Source organism: Balaenoptera physalus, assembly GCF_965194825.1.
Source record: "Balaenoptera physalus genome assembly, chromosome: 13".
NCBI lineage: Eukaryota > Metazoa > Chordata > Mammalia > Artiodactyla > Balaenopteridae > Balaenoptera > Balaenoptera physalus.
This window is the reverse complement of record NC_138892.1, coordinates 101,418,787-101,432,636: the sequence shown is the minus strand read 5'-3', so window position 1 is coordinate 101,432,636 and position 13,850 is coordinate 101,418,787. Positions and strand designations below refer to the sequence as shown.

At 39.2% G+C, this 13,850-nt stretch overlaps 1 protein-coding gene across 3 annotated transcripts in view; it reads right to left on the bottom strand.

Moving 5' to 3' along the window:
* LOC309640895 (C-type lectin domain family 4 member A-like) overlaps nt 1–12,925 on the bottom strand; it is a 38,113-nt gene extending 25,188 nt beyond the window's left edge. For 2 of the 3 annotated variants that reach the window (XM_082420373.1, XM_082420375.1), the window contains exon 1: nt 7,213–7,306. In XM_082420373.1, coding sequence (XP_082276499.1) covers nt 7,213–7,294 — 82 coding nt within the window. In that variant the 5' untranslated portion in view covers nt 7,295–7,306. Of the gene's footprint in view, nt 1–7,212; nt 7,307–12,827 lie in introns of those variants that run through there. The other variant, XM_082420374.1, reaches the window with a different exon arrangement.
* Between the last annotated feature and the right edge of the window lie 925 nt (nt 12,926–13,850).

Sequence of the window (13,850 nt, the reverse complement as noted above, 5' to 3'; positions counted from 1 at the left end):
TTCCAGAAAAAGAATTCAGAATAATGATAGTGAAGATGATCCAGAACCTCAGAAAAACAATGGAGGCAAAGATCAAGAATATGCAAGAAATGTTTAACAAAGACCTAGAAAAATTAAAGAACAAACAGAGATGAACAATACAATAACTGAAATGAAAACTACACTAGAAGGAATCAATAGCAGAATAACTGAGGCAGAAGAACGGATAAGTGACCTGGAAGACAGAATGGTGGAATTCACTGCTGCAGAACAGAATAAAGAAAAAAGAATGAAAAGAAATGAAGACAGCCTAAGAGACCTCTGGGAAAACATTAAACGCAACAACATTCACATTACAGGGGTCCCAGAAGGAGAAGAGAAAGAGAAAGCACCAGAGAAAATATTTGAAGCGATTATAGTCGAAAACTTCCCTAACATGGGAAAGGAAATAGCCACCCAAGTCCAGGAAGCACAGCAAGTCCCATACAGGATAAACCCAAGGAGAAACATGCCGAGATATATAGTAATCAAATTGGCAAAATTACAGACAAAGAAAAATTATTGAAAGCAACAAGGGAAAAACGGCAAATAACATACAAGGAAACTCCCATAAGGTTAACAGCTGATTTCTCAGGAGAAACTCTACAAGCCAGAAGGGAGTGGCATGACATACTTAAAGTGATGAAAGGGAAGAACCTACAACCAAGATTACTCTACCCAGCAAGGATCTCATTCAGATTCGATGGAGAGAAATCAAAAGCTTTACAGACAAGCAAAAGCTAAGAGAATTCAGCACCACCAAACCAGCTCTACAACAAATGAACTTCTCTAAGTGGAAAACACAAGAGAAGAAAAGGACTTACAAAAACAAACCCAAAACAATAAGAAATTGGTCATAGGAACATACATATCGATAATTACCTTAAACGTGAATGGATTACATGCTCCAACCAAAAGACACAGGGTTGCTGAATGGATACAAAAACAAGACCCATATATATGCTGTCTACAAGAAACCCACTTCAGACCTAGGGACACATACAGACTGAAAGTGAGGGGATGGAAAAAGATATTCCATGCAAATGGAAATCAAAAGAAAGCTGGAGTAGCAATACTCATATCAGATAAAATAGACTTTAAAATAAAGAATGTTACAAGAGACAAGGAAGGACACTACATAATGATCAAGGGATCAACCCAAGAAGAATATATAACAATTATAAATATATACGCACCCAACATAGGAGCACCTAAATACATAAGGCAACTGCTAACAGCTATAAAAGAGGAAATCGACAGTAACACAATAATAGTGGGGGACTTTAACACCTCACTTACACCAATGGACAGATCATCCAAAATGAAAATAAATAAGGAAAGAGAAGCTATAAATGACACAATAGACCAGATAGATTTAATTGATATTTATAGGACGTTCCATCCAAAAACAGCAGATTACACTTTCTTCTCAAGTGCGCACGGAACATTCTCCAGGATAGATCACATCTTGGGTCACAAATCAAGCCTCAGTAAATTTAAGAAAATTGAAATCGTATCAAACATCTTTTCTGACCACAACGCTATGAGATTAGAAATGAATTACAGGGAAGAAAACGTAAAAAACACAAACACGTGGAGGCTAAACAATACGTTACTAAATAACCAAGAGCTCACTGAAGAAATCAAAGAGGAAATCAAAAAATACCTAGAGACAAATGACAATGAAAACACGACGATCCAAAACCAATGGGATGCAGCAAAAGCAGTTCTAAGAGGGAACTTTATAGCTATACAAGCCTACCTCAAGAAGCAAGAAACATCTCAAGTAAACAATCTAACCTTACACCTAAAGGAACTAGAGAAAGAAGAACAAACAAAACCCAAAGTTAGCAGAAGGAAAGAAATCATAAAGACCAGAGCCAAAATAAATGAAATAGAAACAAAGAAAACAATATCAAAGATCAATAAAACTAAAAGCTGGTTCTTTGAAAAGATAAACAAAATTCATAAACCATTAGCCAGACTCATCAAGAAAAAGAGGGAGAGGACTCAAATCAATAAAATTAGAAATGAAAAAGGAGAAGTTACAACAGACACCGCAGAAATACAAAGCATCCTAAGAGACTACTACAAGCAACTCTATGCCAATAAAATGGACAACCTGGAAGAAATGGACAAATTCTTAGAAAGGTATAACCTTCCAAGACTGAACCAGGAAGAAACAGAAAATATGAACAGACCAATCACAAGTAATGAAATTGAAACTGTGGTTAAAAATCTTCCAACAAACAAAAGTCCAGGACCAGATGGCTTCACAGGTGAATTCTATCAAACATTTAGAGAAGAGCTAACACCCATCCTTCTCAAACTCTTCCAAAAATTTGCAGAGGAAGGAACACTCCTAAACTCATTCTATGAGGCCACCATCACCCTGAAACCAAAACCAGACAAAGATACTACAAAAAAAGAAAATTACAGACCAATATCACTGATGAATATAGATGCAAAAATCTTCAACAAAATACTAGCAAAAGGAATCCAACAACACATTAAAAGGATCATACACCATGATCAAGTGAGATTTATCCCAGGGATGCAAGGATTCTTCAATATACGCAAATCAATCAATGTGATACACCATATTAACGAACTGAAGAATAAAAACCATATGATCATCTCAGTAGATGCAGAAAAAGCTTTTGACAAAATTCAACACCCATTTATGATAAAAACTCCCCAGAAAGTGGGCATAGAGGGAACCTACCTCAACATAATAAAGGCCATATATGACAAACCCACAGCAAACATCATTCTCAATGGTGAAAAACTGAAAGCATTTCCTCTAAGATCAAGAACAAGACAAGGATGCCCACTCTCTCCGCTATTATTCAACATAGTTTTGGAAGTCCTAGCCACGGCAATCAGAGAAGAAAAAGAAATAAAAGGAATACAAATTGGAAAAGAAGAAGTAAAACTGTCACTGTTTTCAGATGACGTGATACTATACATAGAGAATCCTAAAAATGTCACCAGAAAACTATTAGAGCTAATCAATGAATTTGGTAAAGTTGCAGGATACAAAATTAATGCACAGAAATCTCTTGCATTCCTATACACTAATGATGAAAAATCTGAAAGAGAAATTATGGAAGCACTCCCATTTACCATTGTAACAAAAAGAATAAAACACCTAGGAATAAACCTACATAGGGAGACAAAAGACCTGTCTGCAGAAAACTATAAGACACTGATGAAAGAAATTAAAGATGATACCAACAGATGGAGAGATATACCATGTTCTTGGATTGGAAGAATCAATATTGTGAAAATGACTATACTACCCAAAGCAATCTACAGATTCAATGCAATCCCTATCTAATTACCAATGGCATTTTTTATGGAACTAGAACAAATCATCTTAAAATTTGTATGGAGACACAAAATACCCCAAATAGCCAAAGCAGTCTTGAAGGAAAAAAACGGAGCTGGAGGAATCAGACTCCCTGACTTCAGACTATACTACAAAGCTACAGTGATCAAGACAATATGGTACTGGCACAAAAACAGAAACATAGATCAATGGAACAAGATAGAAAGCCCAGAGATAAACCCACGCACCTATGGTCAACTAATCTATGACAAAGGAGGTAAAGATATACAATGGAGAAAAGACAGTCTCTTCAATAAGTGGTGCTGGGAAAACTGGACAACTACATGTAAAAGAATGAAATTAGAACACTCCCTAACACCATACACAAAAATAAACTCAAAATGGATTCAAGACCTAAATGTAAGACCAGACACTATCAAACTCTTAGAGGAAACCATAGGAAGAACACTCTTTGACATAAATCACAGCAAGATCTTTTTTGATCCACCTCCTAGAGTAATGGAAATAAAAACAAAAATAAACAAATGGGACCTAATGAAACTTCAAAGCTTTTGCACAGCAAAGGAAACCATAAACAAGACGAAAAGACAACCCTCAGAATGGGAGAAAATATTTGCAAACGAATCAACGGACAAAGGATTAATCTCCAAAATATATAAACAGCTCATGCAGCTCAATATTAAAGAAACAAACAACCCAATCCAAAAATGGGCAGAAGCCCTAAACAGACATTTCTCCAAAGAAGACATACAGATGGCCAAGAAGCACATGAAAAGCTGCTCAACATCACTAATTATTAGAGAAATGCAAATCAAAACTACAATGAGATATCATCTCACACCAGTTAGAATAGGCATCATCAGAAAATCTACAAACAACAAATGCTGGAGAGCGTGTGGAGAAAAGGGAACACTCTTGCACTGCTGGTGGGAATTTAAATTGATACAGCCACTATGGAGAACAGTATGGAGGTTCCTTAACAAACTAAAAATAGAATTACCACATGATCCAGCAATCCCACTACTGGGCATATACCCTGAGAAAACCATAATTCAAAAAGAGTCATGTACCAAAATGTTCATTGCAGCTCTATTTACAATAGCCAGGATATGGAAGCAACCTAAGTGTCCATTATCGGATGAATGGATAAAGATGTGGCACATATATACAATGGAATATTACTCAGCCATAAAAAGAAACGAAATTGAGTTATTTGTAGTGAGGTGGATGGACCTAGAGTCTGTCATACAGAGTGAAGTAAGTCAGAAAGAGAAAAACAAATACCATATGCTAACACATATATATGGAATCTAAGGGAAAAAAAAAAAGGTCGTGAAGAACCTAGTGGCAAGATGGGAATAAAGACACAGACCTACTAGAGAATGGACTTGAGGATATGGGGAGGGGGAAGGGTAAGCTGTGACAAAGTGAGAGAGTGGCATGGACATATATACACTACCAAACGTAAAATAGATAGCTAGTGGTAGCAACCGCATAGCACAGGGAGATCAGCTCGGTGCTTTGTGACCACCTAGAGGGGTGGGATAGGGAGGGTGGGAGGGAGGGAGATGCAAGAGGGAAGAGATATGGGAACATATGTATATGTATAACTGATTCACTTTGTTATAAAGCAGAAACTAACACACCATTGTAGAGCAATTATACTCCAATAAAGATGTTATAAAAAAAAAAGACTACAACCAAAAAAAAAAAAAAAAGAAATATTTTTAGATTTTGTGGTTTGGAATTGAATTTGAGGAGAATGTAGATATTGAAAGTAAATATTAATAGAAATGTTGAACTAATAAAAATAAAAAGAACCTGCCATATAAAAAAATAAATAAAATAAAATAAAATAAAATAAAAAATTAAAAAAAAATTTTTAATGTAAATAATGCCATAGCAGATAAATCTTTATAATCATCCCTTGTCACATCCTTAAAATAATAGCAGACCTTTTTTAAAAAATTTATTTTTTATTGAAGTATAGTTGAATTACAACGTTGTGTTAAAAAATCAGACCTTTTTAGTCACCATTTCATGGTTAAGAATTATCTTCTCAAGTGTCCATTGGTGAATGGATAAAGAAAATGTGATAATTATATGCAATGGATATTATTCAGCCATAAAAAATAATGAAATCTTGCCTTGAGGATGGACTTTAAGGGCATTATGGTAAGAAAAATAAGTGAGGAAAAGAAAGACAAATACCATATGATCTCACTTATCTGTGGAATCTTTAAAAGATAATAATAATAACTCATAGATACAGAGAACAGAATGGTGGTTGCCAGAGGTGGGGAGTGATGGGGTGAGTGCAATGGGTGAAGGGGGTCAAAGGTACAAACTTCCAGTTACAAAATAAATAAGTCATAGGATATAATGTACAGCATGGCAACTGTAGTTAATAATATTATAGGTTATAATATATATATAGATATATTTATATAAAATACTGCATATTTGAAAGTTGTTAAGAGTAAATCTTAAAAGTCCTCATCACAGGAAAAAAATTGTGAAACTATGTACGGTGACAGATGTTAACTAGACATTGTGGTGATCATTTCACAATATACATAAGAATCAAATCATTATGTTGTACACCTGAAACTAATATAATTTTGTCTGTCAATCATACCTCAATTTAAAAAAAAGAATTATTTTCTCAAAGTTATAATATATTGCCAAGTGGTGGTAAAACCTTCAATAATGTATAATATGATCTCATGTTTAGAAAAAATACATATACACATTTATGTATATTTATATCTGGAAGGATATACACTAAAATGGAAATTATAGTTATCTCTAGATGGTAAGAATAAATACAGTAATTTAAATTTGTGTATACCTCTAGTTTTTTATTTTTTTCTATAATGAACATTGCAACATACAATAAAGAAATTAGATAAATTTTTAAATTTTTATTTATTTTTAAAGGTTACCATGTGTTTACTTCCTTCCTTCCTTACTTACTTACTTATTTATTTTTGGCCATGCCTGGCGGTAGTGGGATCTTAGTTCCCTGACCAGTGATCGAACTTGTGCCCCCTGCAGTGGGAGCACAGAGTCTTAACCACTGGACCACCAGGAAAGTCCCTATAAATGTTTTAAGGGGAAAAGAAACAGTTTCCTGAGCATTCTCCATATTTCCACAGAAGAATTCTGGAAAACATGAGCAATCATGACTACCCTCTCACAGCTTCTCATAGTCTCCATGTTTTTTTTTTCTCTCTTTTGTTCTATATCTGAGATATCATACATGTTACCCAAATTACCCTTTATCTACTTCCAAACTTCGTTGAATCCATCTCAGAGATGCAGTATGCATTGGATTTTCTGACTGCAGAGCAATTTCCCTCGAAACATAAGGGACTTTCTTTATACGACTTTCTAGTCTTTCATCTGCAATGGTCTTTCATTCCACTTTAGTCTGGTACTAACCAATACACGCAAACACTCTCCACCCAAACTCTTCCCCTATCAAGATCAAGAAACAAAACCCACTAATTCATCATTAGTCCTTGCATCTGGGCTGATGGCTTCCAGACCTGTACCCATTCTCTAGACTGCACAGAAGGCACAGAAGGACAACTTCCCAGCTTCATTAGCACTCTCTTTAGCTCAGGCCTGTAGTGGATTTCTCACACCTCAGTTGTGTTATGGCACCACTGTACAATCCCTTAATGCTTATCTTCAGGAGACTCAATCTTCTGAGAATGCTGTGTTTCCCAACTGTGGCCAGAGAACCATTAACCAACATTACCTAGGCTCCGTTTATAGTATTCTCTCTTCATCCTTCATTCCATCATTAACTCTAACCACCAGAAAACGTGTCTTACCTGCAGGCGGCTCTGATTTGGTGCCTAAGGACTGGGGTTTATTTTTAAACCTCACTTCAGCATAAGTGACCTCTGAAGTCATATTGAGATCTTCTGTTCTCTTCAAAGAATCCTGTTCATCTCTTCCTTAAAACAGCTTGAAATGAAACCCAAGCATGGTTGTAACTTGTCATACATCCTATCACGCAACCTGATGAGAACAGAGGCCCCAGAAAGACAAATGACCTTGAGAGGAGTCTCATGAAAACTAAAAACCTCAGGGGCCCAATCCCCAGGACCGGCACAGTGTCTATCACAGCCTTTAAACGTTATGCCAGCAAATAGCAATAAAAGCAGGAAGTTCAAAATGTAGGGAAACAGGAAGGAAAAGAAAAGAGGAACAAACCAATTAGGGAAATTCTCCCTGAGAACTGTGAACTTCCCAGAAGGGAAGAAATTAAAGTACTTATGAGCATTTACATGCAAACATAATCATTTGTAGACCAACCAACCTCAGTATATACTCATTCACATTTGCATTCTCCTCATCATTTGTGGCTCATCAGGCAACTTTGGGGACCACATTCCAACTGACAAAATAACTCATGTGTCAGACTCCCCACCTTCAAGAGTCAGCGTCCCCTAATGCAGTGAGGAGTCAAAGTTTAGATTATGTGCCTTCAGAAGCTGCTCGCCGTGTTCTCTGCTTTTCCCTGTTCTTGACTAAATCCATTGTGCCCCCCATGCATCCTGCTCTAGCCCCTCCAGCCGCTCCTGAGAGAAGCTCTCTCTACTGGAAGAGGAGGCTGCCCTCCTCTAGCCCTTTCATCTCCATGACACCACAACAAAAGGCTGTACAGGTATATATGACCCTTTAACAAATTAGGATAACTTAATGGAATCACAGTTTAAGAGAGAAATTGAGCACTACATATGAATTTATCCAAAAGCCAAGAGGAAAGCACCCCCAAAATTAAATCCTTCATGTGGAATCTTTCTACAGACATGCTCCCAGCTCACACCCCAGATTCAGCTCTCCCCAAATGATCCTCTTTCTTTGTTTTTGTTTTTTTTTTTTCATTTTTTGGCCACACTGCAGGCTTGTGGGATCTTAGTTCCCTGATGAGGGATTGAACCCGGACTCCGACCGTTGAAGCATGGGGTCCTAACCGCTGGACCACCAGGGAATTCCCCCATCCTCCTTTTAATCTCCTCACTCTCCTGCATAACACACACACACACGCACGTGTGCACTCATTTACCTCTATATTTATTTCTATGTCTAAATATATTGCAAACCATGAGTTCACACTAACACCTCTAATCTCAATCCTACACCAATGAGTTCATTCCAGTTTTTTCCCCTTCCACATCTCTAACTCCCTTCTGTGACAGTAAGAAGCCTGCTTCCATTCTCTTTAATTTATTTACTTATTTGATCAAGCCCCTGGATTTAACTGATCTTCTACCTTTGCTGCTCCTCCCTCCTTAACTAAGATGCCCTTCTCACCCCTACTGGGCTTGCTTCTCAATCCAGGCCCCACGCCTGTTGACGTCCTCTCCATTCTGCGCGGGTGTTCCTGCACTGAGGCAGCCGATCCCCAAGGATATTCTCCTCACCCTGCCCAGGTCTGCCGCCCTACGCCAGGCCACCTTCCATAGCAAAGCCCTCCTCACTCTGCCTGAACTCTGATTCCTGAAGCCGGTCCCCTGACCCCCATGTGGGATCCATCCTTACCCCACTCAGGCTCTAACACCCTATACAAGGTCACCCTCTTGTGTGGAAGCCCTCCTCACCGCTCCTGGACTCCCCCACCATGTGGACAGCCTCTGAAACCCACACGTGGTCTCCCCTCTGCGTGGATGCTTTCCTCCCCCTGCTGGGGCCCTGACACCTCCCAGCAAGGATGCCCTCGGTCACTGCACGAGCTCCCTGCACTCAACCACCCCACCACATAGGTGCTCTCTTCACCTCTCAGGCACTGACACCCCACGCCAGGCCACTGCCACGTGTGGACACTCTACTCAGCGTGCACAGGCTCTGAGGCCAGAACGCTTTCCCACCCCTGCAGAGATGTTCGTCTCGGGCTCCAACACCACTGTCAAGCCAGCCCCCTGACTAGTCACCCAGCTCGTCCTGCCTAAGTTCTGACTGCCTGCACCAGACCACTGTTCCTCTCCCACCCCACCCTTCAACAGACACCTACCTTGCTCTGCCCCGCCTAATGCTTTATTTAAGACTGAATTGTTTAGTAAGGAAAGGGAAAGGGGTATGAAAAACAGTAAGAGAAGAAAAAGAGCTAATTCTTACAAATTTTTCCAGCAAATAACTACTGGACCTAACAAGTGCTACTGGACCTTAACAATGTAAGCTTGTAAGGAGAAAGCAAAATACACTCCTAAAGGTACCTCTCTTTCCCTGGGGTAAGTCACATTATACCTGGATTGCACTGTACCACAAACATCCCCCAAATCTGTGTGGCTTACAACATTTATTTCTCACTCACATGACATGAGGGCTTAGGGTCTGCATGAGATACACTGTATAGACTGTAACTCTGCTTGGCTATTCTCTAAGTATTTTCTCATTCTGGAACCTAGGATCACAGAGCAGCTTCTTGCAAGCTGAAACATGTAGTAACATTCAAATCCTCTGTTCAGAGAAGGTGTACATTATATCCTCTCCGATTCCACCCGGACTTGCTGTGAAAGGGGCAGTGAAATTCACTCTACCAGCAGGGAGACATGTCAAGGGCAGCAAAATAGCTTAGACTTGGTGGCTTATACAACAATTTATTTCTCACAGTTCTGGAGGCTGGGAAGTTCAAGATCAAGGTGGCAGCAGATTTGATGTCTGGTGAGATTCCTGTTTTCTAGTTCACAGATGGCAGTCTTCTCACTGCATCCTCACATGGCAGAAGGGGTGAAGGAGCTTTCTGGGGTCTCTTTTCTAAGAAGACTAACCACATTCATGACCTAATCAATTCCCAAAGGCCCCACCTCCTAATACCATCACACTGGGGGTTAGGATTTCAACATATGAATTTTCAGGGGGTGCAAATATTCAGTCCATAGCACTCTTCAAATCATTTAGCCAAGGAATCTCTAGGGCAGTGATCTCCAAATTGGGGCACAAGTACCCCAAGTGGTATAAAAGAGGGTTCTCCGGGGCACAGAAATAAAATACTAGAACTTCTGTTTGTATGTATTTCAAATGCTTTGAAAACAAACTTCACTAATATGACAAGGATTCAGTGTTGGTTGCATGTCATGAGTGGTATGGGATCTATCCTGAGGAAAGAGCGGAGGTTCCTCAACTCTGAGAAGCTGATGGTTCATTCTTTCTCTTCGTGTTGCATCATATTGTCATTTAAATATCTGTGTAATCAAGAATTTGACTGGGATTTGCACCCAGTTCCTGGGACGTAGCCTCTAAATCCTTGGAATTTCCTGAGTTATAGGAGTGTCTGTTATTTGCGGTGCGCCCAGATACTTTCTGCTAATGAAGTGCTCATAGTGGGCCTATGAATTACTGTGCTAACAAGACAATTCAAGATGGGGACTGGCCACACCAGAGACACCAACCATGGGATTAAAGGTTTGGGGCTTTGAGTCATGAGATATCAGCCTAGACAGAGGAGGGATGCTGGAGATTGCGTTTGACCATATGGCAAATGACTCAATCAAGCCTGCTTATGTAATGAACCCCAATAAAAATTCTGGGCACCAAAGCTCAGGTGAGCTCCCTGGTTGGCAATACTCTGTGTATTGTTATACATTGATGTGCCAGGAAAGTGACTTTTGGGACCCTCCCAGACCTTACCCCATGCGTCTCTCTCATTGGCTGTCTCTGATTTGTATCCCTTTGCTATAACAAAACTGCAATCAAAAATATGGCTGGCATTTTTCTAAGTTTAGTGAGTTGTTCTAGTGAATTATGAAACCTGACAGAGTCATTGGAACCCCCAATTTGTCATCAGTTGATCAGAAATGAGAGTAAACTTAAAGACCCTCAAACTTGTGACTGGTGTCTGAAATGAGGGCAGTCTTGTAGATGACCATGGCTTTAACCTGCAAAATTTGGCCTAACTCCAGGCAATTGGTGTCATAAATCATTATAATATCTCAATATGGTTAATTTCATAAAAACAAGATGTTTGTTAGAATATTTATGATATTTTTGAACAAGATGGGATGTGACCTTCTTGTTCACTTTGGCAAATTACTTAAAAGAACTGGGAAACTTACTAAATGTTGCTATGCTTAAAAAAAAAAGACAGGTGTTCCAATTTTGCTCACCTTTTCAGTGTTGTGAAATAGCTTCCAATGGTATGCCAATTAGCAGATATTAATGCACATGAGCGCAGGACTTCCCTGGTGGTGCAGTGGTTAAGAATCCTCCTGCCAATGCTGCGGACACGGGTTAGATCCCTGGTCCGGGAAGATCCCACATGCCGCGAACTACTGAGCCCACGCGCCGCAACTACTGAAGCCCATGCACCTAGAGCCCGTGCTCCACAACAAGAGAAGCCACCACATTGAGAAGCCCGCGCACCGCAACGAAGAGTAGCCCTTGCTCACCGCAACTAGAGAAAGCCTGCGTGCAGCAACGAAGACCCAACGCAGCCAAAAATAAATAAATAAATAAATAAATAAAATAAAGCACATGAGTACACACATACATACACACACAATTAACCTATTAGTTCAAGATAGACAATAAGTGAGAAGACAAACAAACATATGGAAAGAGCATTTGGAAAACTGATGCTTAGAAAAGAAATAGTTCCACCATGTTGTGATTTTTTTTCTTTCGCCAGAAATTATGTAAAGATGTGGCTTATATATCTTCCTTTTAGAAATCTTCAAAATGGAGGGTTTCAGTGAGTTTTGGACTCATTTATTAATGAGTTTAAAATGTAACACCCTCTCACTAATTTGTAAGAACAACTTGATTAATACCATGAAAGAAGATATTTACTAGCTAGTCTCAACAAAAAGATTTATAGAGAGAATTAAAAAATGAGAATCATATCTTGTTAAGTACAGCTAATGATATACTTCCCATTTTGAGCCATATAACATTGTGAGGTTTGTTTTACAACTGACAGCTATTAAAAGCAAGGATTGAAATAAACCAAACTCATAACTAGACAGCTATTTTGTTCTATTAATAAGTAACATTAGGGACTTCCCTGGTGATCCAGTGGTTAAGACTCCATGCTCCCAACACAGGGGGCACAGGTTCCATCCCTGGTTGGGGAATTAAGATCCTGCACGCTGCACGGCGCGGCCACACACACAAAGCAACATTATTTTTTTTTTTGAGTATTATTTACTTTGCCTTTACCACATCATTTTTATTTCCATTTCTTTTTATTATAATATATATAATAGAAATACTTGTGAGAATATACATAATAGAATTAATATACATTATAGAATCAACTACCTTTTGCTAACCAACCATCTTAAATCTTGGTAGCTCCATCTGTAGAATTTATTTAGCTCAAACTGTGATTATGGCAATTTGGGCTGTGCTCAGCTGGATAGTTCTGGTTTGAGTCAAGTGTGGCTGATTTCAGCTCAGCCTGTTCATGTATCTCTGGTCAGAAACCAGACTGATAGAGACTTACCTAAGATGACCCCAAGTGGGACAGCTTGTGTCTGCCTCATGTGGTCTCTCATTCTCCAGAAGACTAAACCAGCAGGATTCCAAGAGCAGCAAGAGGGCAAGTCCAATGCACACGTACGTTTCAAATCTCTTCTTGCATCACACTACGTAGTCTTTCATTGGCCAAAGCATTCCACATGGTCAAGCCCAGAGTCAGTGCAGAAGCTACAAGGCAGATTTTACAAGAAGGTGTGGATAAATTAGGGTTATTACTACAATCAATCACTCTTTGAGAGTTGAGTAAATCTGGAATGCAAGGTGTAGTACCCATTCTCAGTGGGATTTCTCCTGGCTTTGATGCTTGTAGAAGTGCACTGTGCTTAGATGGGAATAGTGGTAGATCCCGAGACCTAGAACATCCCCTGTTCCAGGAGAGCAAAAAAAGAGACTTAGAAATACTCCTTGATACATGGTACTAAGGACGCTGACATGGTCCAAAACAGATGTCAGTGGCCTAGCCTATGAGAGACACCTCAGTTAAACATGAAGAAACATACCCCAAAAGAGTGAGATAGAATCACTGAATGCGGACGAGGAGGCCCTGTCTGCAGGGCCATCATAACTTGGAGCAGGGTCAGGGGCAGTACACGCAGAGAGCACATAATACCTACACCAAGCTCCCCTAAGAAGCGGAGCCATGAAGTATGGCAGACAAACAAATGACACAGCATCAACAGCTCCATATATGCTGAGCAACTGGTAGGCCCTCTGATCAACATTCTAATTGCTAGATTGGATAATCAATTATTGGAAAGGACTGGTGTTTATTGAAAAGAACTAAGAAAACATGGACTGCCGTGTTTTTCTTCTTCTGACCCAGCTTTAAAAAGAGGGATAAGTTGCCATCAATATTGGAAAAATAAAACTCTTCCATGTTTTTCCATTGCTGGTTTATGATCAAACCCACACAAAGAATAATAATCAAGACTCCTATAATTTTCCATTATAAACCTTCCAGGGTTATTTGATATTTTTGGCCACACCG